Raw genomic sequence first — 13114 nt, forward strand, 5'->3', positions numbered from 1 at the left:
TGGAGGTACACGGGATTTGATTGCGTATTCATGTGCATGATGAGGTGTTCTTACTATGCAGAAAAGCAAATGTGCATTTAGCTGACCTTGGCAATGAGGCTGAGGGGTTCTTGGCAGGAAGGTGGCAGTGCTGATCCCATTTCCTGTAACAGGTCAGGTACTTCCTGTTGCAGGTACAGCTCTAACATGGACGCCAGCTGAGAAAGACCTTGTTTCTTCTTCTCAGGCATAGAAGTTAGATCTGTAAAAACATTTTTTTTAAAAAAATCATACAAATGTAGTTGAAACACTTCATAAAATCCAGGTATTCTGGTGTAAAAATGTAATGTTCTTTAAAGGTGATGATGTGAGGACTCCTAAAATTTGCCTGTAAATGGACCTAAATTGATATTTTATAACATATGATGCAGGTTTTCACTTATTTCTAGTATCTAACAGTCGTATTTGTTAATGTGTAAAGTAGGTAGAATGTTTGACGCCATCTGCTAAATCACATTTGTAAAGGGACTTTCAATCTCAATGAGACTTTTGCCAGATAAATGCAGAATATCGTTAAACCCGTCACACTGTCCTGCATCATATTCGCTGTATAAAATCTAACATTTGTTTTAAAAAAATCCATTTTGCTCTATCGCATCATGTTTTTTGACGAGTGGCATCCTCTGCTTATTTTGGTATGAAACTGGGTAATCAAGACAAGCCATGGGCATCTCATTCAGTTTGTCAGGTGTGTGTTGAAAATCTCAGAATAATGGAAAGAAAAAGAGCTTTCTAGTGGTACAGAGGGAACCACAGGATCACTTTGATGGCTGCTCCGTCTGTTTAGTCAGTATTTCTGGATACAGTTCCAACACTAAATCACCTGCCAGTTACCCAAATCTGCCATCAGCAACGAGACCTGCACCGCATTCAGATGAAATACTGCCTGTTGTTTTACTGGCTTAGTTGATGAGAGAGAAAAGTCTGATGTTTTGTTTCTAGATGCACAACTTTTTAGTGATCCATCTTCTAGTAGCTCATCTGTCCCCCAGTTCTTCCCTCAGCCACAGTTAAAACTTGTCTTTGCCACAGGAAGCGGCCCAGTTGCTTGGGGCTAGGCTCAGTGAGAAAAACCTACTGGCTCCAGGAACCACATTGTCTTTTTATAAAAATCCATTCTCTGAGATGAATTATTACTTTTTCTATTATGTTGATACTGAAGGTCTTTTGGGTGCATAATGAGAATTGCTTTGCATCCGATTCAATTCAATTTTATTTATACAGCAACAAATCACAACCACAGTTCCCTCAAGGACATTTATATTGTAGTAACACAACAGAGAAACCTCAACAATCATGCGACCCACTAAGAGCAAGCACTTTGGCAACAGTGGGAAAGAAAAACTCCCTTTTAACAAGAAGAAACCTCCAGCAAAACACTGTGCAGGTATTCAGTGGACTAACTTATTGTTAAAAAGCCATTAAAAGCCATTTAATTATAATCACTGTCAAATTCCAGAAAACATAAGTGCACTAAGCAGGTCACTGCCTGAATGTTGGAGATTTCTCCGGTAGCCGAGAGGGTTGTTGCCCTGCACCGTTTTGTCTCGACTATCTGTAGTTGCCGAACAAAAGTTCAGAGTACGCAGCCTTCTTGGAGTCACTGGGTGGCATGTTGCAAGGTGCTCCTGCTGGAGGAATTTGAGAATGTCGGATTAGTACAGTAGTGGTTCGTTGTGGTGAAGAGAGAGCTGAGCATGAGTGGCAATTTACTGGTCAAGCAATGTCCCTACACTCAATTACGGATGCAAGCTCTGGGTGGTGACTGAAAGAATGATGTCACGGATAGAAGCAGCGGAAACGAGTTTCCTCAAAAAGGCGGCCGGGCCCCTCTCCCTTAGAGAGAGAGTAAGGAGTTCAGCCTTTTAGGAGGGACTAAGAGTAGAGCTTCTACTCTTCCACACTGAAAAGAGTCAGTTGAGGTGGTTCAGGGATCTAGCAAGGATGCCACCAGGTGGCAAGTGAAATGTCCTGGGCATGTCTTACCTGGGGTAGACCCAAGACTACATGTCTTAGCTCACCTAGAAACACCTGATAAGCTGAAAAAGGTGGGTGGAGAGAGGGAGCTCTGGACTTCTCTGCTTTTCAGTATTTAAAATAATCTAATTTGCAAATTTAGAGCTCTTATGATACACTTACAATAAGTGTAACAAGACATGTCAACATCATTTTGCCTGTTCTGTAAAGGTTCAAATCAGTGATTTTGGTTTTTTAAAGAAAACCTTATAGCATCTAAAACAGGAATGAGCCCAGCTGAAAATAAAAAGTTTGCATTTGGCTACGACTGGATTATATATACACATGCGCTCGCTCTCTATATATATATATAAATAAACACACAGGTGAAAGAGCAAACATTTTCTAATAACCTTTATTACAGTGAGGTAAAACGCACACAGACACTTGCAAGACAAACTTACGCGATTCATGCTCCTCTAGAGTGTAGAGCTCCTCACTGCTGCTCTTAGACGGACTTAACTGCATAGAAAAAGAGCAGTTCACTCTGGTGTTACTGAAATATCGTTCTCCTATCGATGCGCATTATGTGCTGTATTTATTGTTGCTCCCAGATAAAGTCCTTGAAACTTTCATACACTGAGAAACATGACATGGATTTCTTTAAAGTCTGGTTTTTCTGAGAGCAGGAATGCCCGCCTGTTATGGTGCATAAAAGGAAAGGTATTAAGCAGCTTTCTTTGAGCACATTTAGTTTAACTGAGTTGAACAGTGGGAAAGTCCAGCAACATACCAAGGCAAAGATGAGTCTTGCAGCTAGACGGACTGAGTCAGTGGGAAGTCTGGGTAGGAGGCTCTGCAGACATTTACACTCTCTCTTATGGCCTGACCATGCTTGTTTCTGCAGAAGGAGGATATAAATACACTGATGTATACAGACACATCCATCATAGCCATTATTACCCCAGCTACAAGCCATAAACAAAGTGTACACTTTAAAATGTAATGATTTACATTATGAGAACTTGATTTTTGTCCCCAAAAGATTAAAACACACAAACACACACACTGTACCTGGCACGCGGTATTGCAGTAGTGAGCCGTCTTGCACTGGGAACACCTCAACAAGCTCTCACGTCTGGACAGAAGGAATTTTTGAAAAGTTGTGTTAATTCTGCGCACATTCTTAACTAAAAAGAAGAAAGTGTGGCATTAAAGACATAAAATATTCAAAGGCTGAATCACTGTCTTTAAAAACAAACAAACAAAAACGCTCCAGCTGAGAGAAGAAAATGCTAGAGATGACTTAAAAGGTCTTGGTGGCCTGGAATGGGACCAGGATTTTAGATTTCAAAACTTGCGATGCCAGTCTTCCTGTACTGACAGATAGTTGTAGTGTTTGAACAAAAACATTCAGCTGTTCCATATATGTTAAACACTTTTTGAGACGGTTAAAATTCAGCATCACCAAACAAATCCCTAAATCAGCTCAAGCATACTTCTGTCATTGTACTGACCTTTCACCGTGAAAGGATGTCGTCTTATCCTTTTCTATTCATCGCATTAAACTGACTGTGTGCGTCCATTATCTCATTTTATCTGTCTACCCAGCTCCAATTCGATTGTCGTTTAAGGGCAATACTTTAGGTGCACTCTCCTCACCGTCACCATCGGTTAGTCTCACCACATCACATAACTTGCCTGTGTCGGAATGGCGACATGTGACAGCTGTGCGTCCACTTGTGGTGGTGTTTGTGTGTATTTTTGTGAGTATGCGTATGCCTCCGAGGTCTGCTGTGTTTCTCTGAGTGATACTGCTGTCCTTTCCACTTTGTCTGTCAGCCTGATAACAAGCCGGAGCACCGCAGTGTCAGCCTGCTTCATGAGGCCAATTACAGCCAGTAGTGGGGGCATCACTAAAACACACAAGTTGTGACTCACAGGAATCTTTTCAGTGTGTGTGTGTATGAGTGCATACACATAAGTCAATGTAGGCTATTCAAATCAATTATTTATTATACTTGCAAATGTCTTGAGCCATCCCTCATTTCTTTATGTTTTACTAGGAAAATGAGAAATAGGTGCAGTGATTTATTTTTTAACCCTTTAAGATCTAGCATAGAACCAAGTCCGCCAGAGCTTATATTATATTTTTTCATGTTGTAGTGCCATTTTTGGGAGCATTTCAAGTTGATATACATCAATACAAGTATTATAGCCCACATTTTAATAATATGTCTGCATTAAGTGCATAGTAATTACATAAATTGCAAAAAATGCAATAAACTACAAAAAAATTGAAAATCGTTTTTGTTTTTTAACATATATTTCTAGTTAGAGAAATTTAAGAGGCTTATCCCTCAAAACTGTAAATACAAAAAAGTTGCACAAAATAGTTTCCCACCACAGGAAATTTAATTTAAGTGTCTTCATAGTTTTATTTTTGAAATACACCAATTTTTATATACTGCAGGAAAAACGAAAATAAATATTATAATGCAAATTTGCAAAAAAACAGCATATGCATCAAAATAAACTATTTCCAGCAGTGCAATGTGAGTCCTAAGCATCCCAGAAACGACACAGAAAGTCATAAAGTCAAACATAACTTTTAAAAACACAAGTATAGGCTCATAAGGCCCTGATGGTAAAAAAAACTACATTTCCGCAAAATAACGTCACTTCCGGTTTCGGGCAGGTCATGTCGTACATGCGATCGTTCGCACTGACGTCTATTTCAATGTAGGAAGTGTTACGAACAGCTGATCGGATTGGCAAAGCGTGTTTCTGGAATATTATGTTTTTGTTGCTGCAAGTGCTTTTTATGCAGTTTTTGCAAAGCTATATGTGGAAGGAAACTGTGATCTAGGACAAGCTGATGGCATAAGATGTAAGTACAACTCCTCCGGTTTCATATGCAAAAAAAATTATTGCGCTAGCTTATGTGGTTGCAGTGCTACTGGGATTTAAAAATAGTTGCGCAAAACGGAGCGTGCCCGCTCCGACCGGCTTTAAAGGGTTAAGTAGTTTTCAGGAAAAGTTCTCCAGGTTTCTTGGAGGACATTCAAAGCTCTTCTTTGAATGTTGATGCCTTTTGTTCTGTTCTCTGTCAAGATGATTGCAATGCTTGAGCAATATTGCGGTCTGGTGTAGCCCAGATGAAAAAAATCATACTTATTCTCTTTATATTAACTGTCCACATCAACAAGCGTCGTATTTCCTATCACCATTGAATGCACCTCTCAGTTCACCCCACGTGAGGGCACCTAGCTCAGCAACCAATCAGAGCCTACCCAGGCCGCATTGACCCTGTCAGCCAGGAAGTGAGGTGGAGGTGCATGGTGTCCCGGGTTTTTCTTATCTCAGCAAGAGGAGTGGAGGCATCTGCTACTCAAACCGAGAAATCCACGGACAAAAGAGAGGAAAACTCAGGATTGAGAGGAAGGAAAGCCAGCCTACTTACCTGCTGGAAGTCCGGAGTCGAGTGGCTGGATGAAGGAGAGAGGCAACGTCGGTAAGACGAGTGTTGTTCTGATGGAAAAAACTTGTAGAGACTTACCATCGCGATCATGCTAATGCTAGCTCGGTGTCTCACAGGCTAACCACTCACCTTTCATCCGGAGAGCTGCTGCAATTCCAACGCCAATGTGTGTTGGGCTTTTGTGAAACAGAGCAACGGTGAGCAACATGTTCTTAGCTGCTCTAAAGCTAAATTTTGTCAGTTCACTGTGAGTTTAAAGTAATCTAGAGGGTAATTTTTAGTGCATTTCTCTCTCACGAATAGGCCTATAGCGTGGAGAAATTAAGCACACTGCTTTAATGCCTCTGAACTGAACTCATATGTATATTTTGTTGCTTATTTGCACATAGTTCTGAATTTGTTATGGTGTATTGTATTTTGAGTGTCAATGGTTACTTACCATAAGTATTGTTTAATTAATGTTTACATGAATAGAGAAATATTTGAGCAACTTAGATGTTTAGTTCTCATATTTGATATGCTTGAAAATTGAATGTTGTACAACAGAACTGTGAGATTTGATAAGATTTAAGATGTTGATGCAATGAATATGAGGTGATGCAATATTTTGATTTTGTATTTTAACCTTAAACAATGCATCTGAAACAGACTGATTAGAATGTACATTTTATGACCTGGATTATAGGTCAGGTTTTTTGGAGAGGACGGAAAAGTCCAAGGACCAGGACGATATTCTGGTTGTGATAGATGGCGAGCCAACCACTTTGAGGACGATCTACCCCAAAGAAGATACACACCACACACTCATACATTCCAGTTACACTCACAAGGACCTTTGAAGTTGGCTATCGCCAGCTTAACTCTAAATTCTTAAAGGGCCCCAACGAGTACTTTTATTTTGTTGAGTGTGCACACTATTTATTTTATTTTATACTTTATCTGTACAAATTGGACAAATACCTGTTATACTTTGTAACAATACAAGAGTGGCTACTCAAAAGTTAACATTGTGTCCAGGTCATTATTGCTGCTCAATACTTTGGCTCCATACGAATTTGGTGTCTTCTGATTCTGGCCAGGGTCTTATTACGAGCCCAAGTAATTATTGCGCTGTAATTCACCTTTATACCTTAAAGTTGGTTACAGAAGTGGCGAGCCAGCCAGGAGCCAATTGATTTGAGCATCAATATTGAGGCAATGACCAGCATGGATTTCATACAAAAGTCTGGTGTCAAAATACCTAATGCGGTTGTTGTCGCTGGGATAACACAGGTATCTGAGAAAGATGAACAGGTCATTGACTTTCTGAAACAGTATGGTAAAATCACAAGAGTCCTTTTTGTTGATGATTCACTGTCCAACTTCTACCAAAACCTGATCGTAGAATACTCTAGCAGTTCAGCCTTAGAAGGTTTAGAACCTCGTTTACCATACACATACACAGCACAAGCTGATCCCAGCGTTGTCTATGAAATTAAAACACTCAGTAGCATGTACACTACCACGGTTGGGAGTAATGTTACAAAAACCTACTTGGCGGAACTCAAGGAACTAGCCAAGCTGAGTGGCAAAGACTACGGTGAGGTGCTGAAGGAGATGATGTGTCAGATTGGGGAGGATGTTGAAGCCATGCGACCTACCACTGAAGAACCTTCTCCCACGTATGTCGAGACCACTGTTGTATCTCCGCCCGCTTCTAAAGAGCGACAGTGTCACACCTCACATTCAGATGTTACACCAAGTGATACTGGTGCCACTGATGATGTTCCCCTCACTAATGGAAGGAGAGCAGCGTCCCTCTCAGTAAGTGACTTGAACCCACCTGACATTCAGAAGGTTGTGGTAGAGCATATCGTACGAAGGCAAGATCTTGTCCCACACATCCAGTCCCAGGTGAGACTCCGTTCCTTCTCCGGTAAGGTTCCCAGACCTAACAATGAAACTGATTATGACACATGGCGCACACAAATTGAACTGCTCCAAAATGATCCCAGCATGTCCCCCCTGCAAATATCCAGAAAGATCCATGAGAGCCTGCTCCCACCAGCAGCTGATATAGTTAAGAGTTTGCGGCCTGAGTCACCACCTGTGACTTATTTGCAGCTTCTAGATTCAGCCTTTGGCACTGTAGAAGATGGCGAGGAACTTTTCGCTCAATTCCTGAACACCCTTCAAGATCCAGGTGAGAAGTCATCCACTTACCTTCACCGGCTACAGCTAGCATTAAACAGAGCCATGAAGAGGGGGGGAGTCGCATGTGAAGAAGTGGACAAACATCTACTTAAACAGTTCTGCAGGGGATGTTGGGACAACGACCTACTCAGCGCCCTGCAACTTGAGCAAAAGAAGAGCAGCCCACCCCAATTCTCAGACCTGTTGTTAATGATTCGCTCTGAGGAAGATCGACAGCAAGCAAAAACTAACCGTATGAGAAAACACATTGGCACCACAAAGCAGAGAACTCAGTTACAGTTCCAGGGTGCACATGTTTGTGAACCAGAGGAGAAACATGGGAGTAGCATTGCTGCTATTGAGGATCTGCGAAAGCAGGTGGCGAGTCTGCAAAGTCAACTAACTACATTCATGTCACAGAAAAAAACAAAGTTTGCAAACAGCAAGGACCCTGCAGGGAAGCCGCAGAGTAAGATGTCAAAGCCACATGGTGTAGATGGACGTATGCAAAGACAGACTTCAAAGAGGCAAAGGGGCAGACCCAAGCCCTGGTATTGTTTCAACTGCGGTGAAGATGGACATATCGCTCCATGCTGTGTTGACCCCGCTAACCCCAACCTAGTAGCAGAAAAAAAGAAGCAGTTGGAGGAGAAACAACGCCAGTGGGAAGCGCGAGATTGTACAGATTCACCTTTAAACATCTAACAGTTCCTGTTGTGGGACAAACAGGAGCTGAGGAGAGTCAACAACGTCCCTCAGACGTAAACAATGGTGACAAAATCACAGCTGAGGTTAACAAAGTAAGTACCCCAGCAAAGACTGTCAAAGCACAAACATGTTCTGGCTTAAACCATTCAGAGCAGAACCAATCTTTCCAACTCCCTAAACAGTTGATTGGTACCAGAAGTACAGCTCAAGTGACTGTGAGAGGTGAAGAAGTCAACTGTCTTCTTGACTCAGGCTCCCAAGTTACCACTGTTCCTGAGTCATTTTACCAGCAGCACCTTTCAGAGCAAAAGATCAAGCCACTACATGACCTCTTAGAAGTGGAAGGTGCTAATGGCCAGCTAGTGCCTTACTTTGGCTATATAGAAATGACCATAACTTTTCCAAAGGACTTTATAGGTGTTCCAGTAGATGTAAACACACTTGCTTTAATCGTCCCTGACACTTCACAATCCCTCATGCTCATAGGCACAAACACCCTAGATGTACTGTTCGACATCTACTCAGAGACTGACTTAGCCAATCGTCAACCCCTCCCACATGGCTACAAAGTAGTCTTCAAAATCATTGAGTTGAGACGGAAGCAGACAAGTGACACCCATCAGGGGGTAGTGAAGCTACTTGGCAAGATGCCTCAAGTCATTCCAGCTGGTTCAACTGTAGTGGTGGAGGGAGTCGCCCTTGGCGAGGGCCTTCAGGATGAAAAATCAGTTGTAATTGAGTACCCATCATCGTCCCCCTTGCCCGGTGGCCTGCTACTTAAAGCCGGTCTGGTGGACTTTCCCCAGCGGCGGCCCCACAAGTTGCCAGTTGTTATAAGCAACGAGTCTGACCACGACATTGTCATCCCTGCCAAGTGTACTATTGCAGAGGTTAGTGCTTATCAGACCATCCTATTAAAGGAACACAACAAGACCAAACAGTCAGAACTATCCCAGAGAAATCCAGAGACTCCGTCTTTCCAAGAGCCCACCATAACCTTCAATTTTGGTGACTCCCCAGTTCCATTGGAATGGAAACAGCGCATCACTCAGCAGCTCAGCGGCATGCCTGAGGTGTTTGCACAGCACGACCTGGATTTTGGCCGGACGGACCAGGTGCGACATCATATAAAACTTTCGGATGGCACGCCTTTCAAACTACGTGCCCGGCCAATCCACCCACGGGACATTGAGGCTGTCCGGAAGCACATTCAGGAACTCCTTGATGCAGGAGTTATTAGAGAGTCAGAGTCCCCATTTGCGTCACCCATAGTGGTAGTCCGGAAAAAGAACGGCCAAGTCCGGTTGTGCATCGATTATAGGCGTCTAAACCTTCAGACTATAAAAGATGCGTACAGCCTTCCGAAGCTAGAGGACACATTCTCAGCCCTCAATGGTTCACAGTGGTTCTCTGTTCTTGATCTAAAATCAGGGTACTACCAGATCGAGGTCGAAGAAGCAGACAAACCGAAGACGGCCTTTGTGTGCCCTCTCGGCTTCTGGGAGTTCAACAGAATGCCTCAGGGTGTAACGAACGCCCCTAGCACGTTCCAGCGGTTAATGGAGCGGTGCATGGGGGATATGCATTTGAAGGATGCATTGGTCTTTCTTGATGACGTGATAGTATTCTCCCGAACCCTTGAGGAACACGAAGAAAGACTCATGAAAGTGCTCACTCGTCTAAAAGAGTTTGGGTTAAAACTGTCACCAGAGAAATGTGTCTTCTTTCAGACTTCAGTCCGTTATCTGGGACATGTGGTCTCCAGAAATGGAGTTCGGACTGACCCTGAGAAGATTTCGGCCCTTAAAACATGGCCTGTCCCACAGACCCTGCGAGAGTTAAAGTCGTTCCTTGGTTTTGCTGGGTATTATAGAAGGTTCGTTAAGGGGTATTCCAGCATTGTGAAACCTCTCCACAACTTAACTTCGGGGTACCCACCTAGCCACAAGAAATCAAAAGTAAACGCAAGACAAAGTACACATCAGTACCATGACCCAAAAGACCCTTTCGGAGGTCGCTGGACGCCAGCTTGCCAGGAAGCCTTCGAGTCAGTCATCCAAAGTCTCACCACTGCCCCTGTACTTGCCTTCGCTGACCCCCAGAAACCCTATATACTGCACACCGACGCCAGTACCACCGGGCTTGGTGCTGTATTGTATCAGGAGCAAGAGGGACAACTTAGAGTCATAGGCTATGCAAGTAGAGGGCTGTCACGGAGCGAAAATCGCTATCCAGCGCACAAGTTGGAGTTTCTGGCGCTCAAGTGGTCAGTTACAGAAAAGTTCAGCGACTATCTCTACGGCAACCACTTCACTGTTGTAACGGATAGTAATCCGCTGACTTACATTCTGACTTCAGCAAAACTTGACGCAACTAGCTATAGGTGGCTAGCAGCACTGTCCACATTCTCTTTCAAACTCCTCTATCGTCCAGGGAAGCAGAATGGAGATGCGGATGGATTATCACGCAGACCACACGGAGGGCTAGCGGACGACCTGAAATCACAAAAAGAGATTGAACGCATACAACAGTTCACTCAAGATCACCTTTGTGATCCAGACAACATCAATGCTGTAAATCAGTCTGTGGTGAAAGCAATCTGTGAGAGGCAGTTCACCTACAGCGTCAGTCCTGACAATGAAAGAGAGGCAGATGCAGATTGTGTTGCCTTGGTGGAGGTGCTTGCTGTGTCTCCTAGTGCTGTACCTGATAGCTATGGGCAAGAGGAACAGTTTGGAGGTCTGCCAACCATTCCCCATCTAACTGAGGCAGAGCTGGCAGACGAGCAAAGAGCCGATCAGTGTATAAAGCATGTTATTTCTCAGATCGAATATGGGGACACACCACCTCCAACCGTGCACACACAGCTCCCTGAGCTTCCACTGCTCCTCCGAGAGCTTAACCGTCTTGAGCTCCGCAACAATGTCTTGTACCGGCGACGCCAAGAGGGGTCCCAGAAAACCTACCAGCTTGTACTTCCAGCTGAGCTTCGCAACACAGTTCTCACCAGCCTGCATGACCATATGGGTCACATGGGAGTCGACCGTACACTGGACCTTGTAAGGTCAAGATTTTATTGGCCAAGGATGGCTTTGGACGTGGAAAGGAAAGTGAAGACGTGTGGCAGGTGCGTGCGGAGGAAGGCACGGCCTGAAAGAGCGGCCCCCTTGGTCAACATTAATACGACACGACCTCTTGAACTCTTGTGCATGGACTTCTTGTCCCTGGAAGCTGACAGGAGTGGAACCAAAGATATATTGGTGATCACGGACCACTTCACTAAATTTGCAGTTGCTATCCCAACACCTAATCAAAAGGCCCGCACAGTGGCAAGGTGTCTGTGGGAGAACTTTATGGTACACTATGGCATCCCAGAAAAATTGCATAGTGACCAGGGTCCAGATTTCGAGTCCCGCACAATCAAGGAGCTCTGTCAGGTGGCTGGTATCCACAAGGTGAGGACAACCCCATACCATCCTAGGGGCAATCCTGTGGAACGATTTAATCGTACCTTGCTTGATATGTTGGGAACTCTCCGTGATCAAGATAAGTCCTGTTGGCGTGACCATGTAAGACCCCTGGTCCACGCTTATAACTGCACCAGGAATGAAGTGACTGGTTTCTCCCCGTACGAACTGATGTTCGGACGCCAACCTCGGTTGCCAGTTGACCTTGCATTCAACCTGCCAGTGCAAGAGGAACAACACTCATCTCACTCTGAATATGTGCAAAAACTCAAGTCACGTCTCAAAGAAAGCTACAAGTTAGCTATGGACAAGGCTGCAAAGATGGCTCACAAGAACAAAATGAGGTTTGACAGACACGTAACTGCCTCAGACTTGGAAGCTGGAGATCGGGTATTGGTCAGGAATGTCCGTATCTGGGGCAAACATAAGATTTCAGACAAGTGGGAACACACTGTGCATGTAGTGGTGAGAAGGGCAGGCAACCTCCCAGTATATACAGTTAAGCCTGAAAACAAAGATGGTCCCCTAAGAACACTACACCGGGATCTGTTGCTACCATGTGGCTACCTACCTGTGGAGGAAAGCAGTGAGCATGTACAGAAGCCAGTGTCACGCAGGCCAAGAACCCGTGCAAATCCAGCGCTAGAGGAAGAGAACTCCTCAGACGAAGAAGATGATTTGCTCATTCCTGTTTGGTTGAGTTCCCCTGTCCACACAGTGAGTGAGAGTCCTGTAAATGTTCCTGATATTGACAACCCACCTGTTTTTGACAGCCAATCTGATTTTGGCAACATACCTGATATGCCTAACAGTACTACAGATGATACTGAGTACTTATCTACCAATGGAGTCACACCGACCGAACAAGTGGATGAAATAACCTTAACTGAAACTGACTCACCTGTTGATGACCCAGACGTCCAAGAAAGGCAACTTCCATTTCAGGAGGCTGGCACCAGAGGTGCGAATTCTGAGGAGAGAGTGGAGGAGATAGTCCCAGTGGATACAAGGGAAAACATGGATACAAATGATTCTGTAAGGAGATCTGAGAGAAACCGTCGTCCGCCACGACGGCTTGACTATACGGAGCTAGGCAATCCTCTGATCACTGCAGCAAAATCATTCTTGCAAGGACTGTCTTCAGCTTGGGCCGATGTCATCAGTGATGGTGAAGAGCCTGCTTCGCCCTCTTCCTTGACCCGTCAAATAATCATCATTTAACTGTCTACCATGCACAGGGACGTGCATGAGTTCAGGAGGGGAGGGTGTAGCCCAGATGAAAAAAATCATA

At 44.1% G+C, this 13114-nt stretch overlaps 1 protein-coding gene across 1 annotated transcript in view; it reads right to left on the reverse strand.

Annotated features, from left to right (window-relative positions):
* The window catches only part of smyd3 (SET and MYND domain containing 3), a 116178-nt gene that overhangs the window by 73306 nt on the left and 29758 nt on the right, over positions 1–13114 (reverse strand). Inside the window, exons 2-5 of the mRNA XM_085370218.1 lie at positions 3070–3133; positions 2789–2896; positions 2460–2517; positions 87–241 (exon numbers count right to left, since the gene is read on the reverse strand). Coding sequence (XP_085226344.1) covers positions 87–241; positions 2460–2517; positions 2789–2896; positions 3070–3133 — 385 coding nt within the window. The remainder of the gene's footprint in view (positions 1–86; positions 242–2459; positions 2518–2788; positions 2897–3069; positions 3134–13114) is intronic.

This window comes from Diplotaxodon limnothrissa, linkage group LG1 (genome assembly GCF_057381915.1).
Source record: "Diplotaxodon limnothrissa isolate DT_005_m linkage group LG1, D_limnothrissa_male_GT1.1, whole genome shotgun sequence".
Taxonomy (NCBI): domain Eukaryota; kingdom Metazoa; phylum Chordata; class Actinopteri; order Cichliformes; family Cichlidae; genus Diplotaxodon; species Diplotaxodon limnothrissa.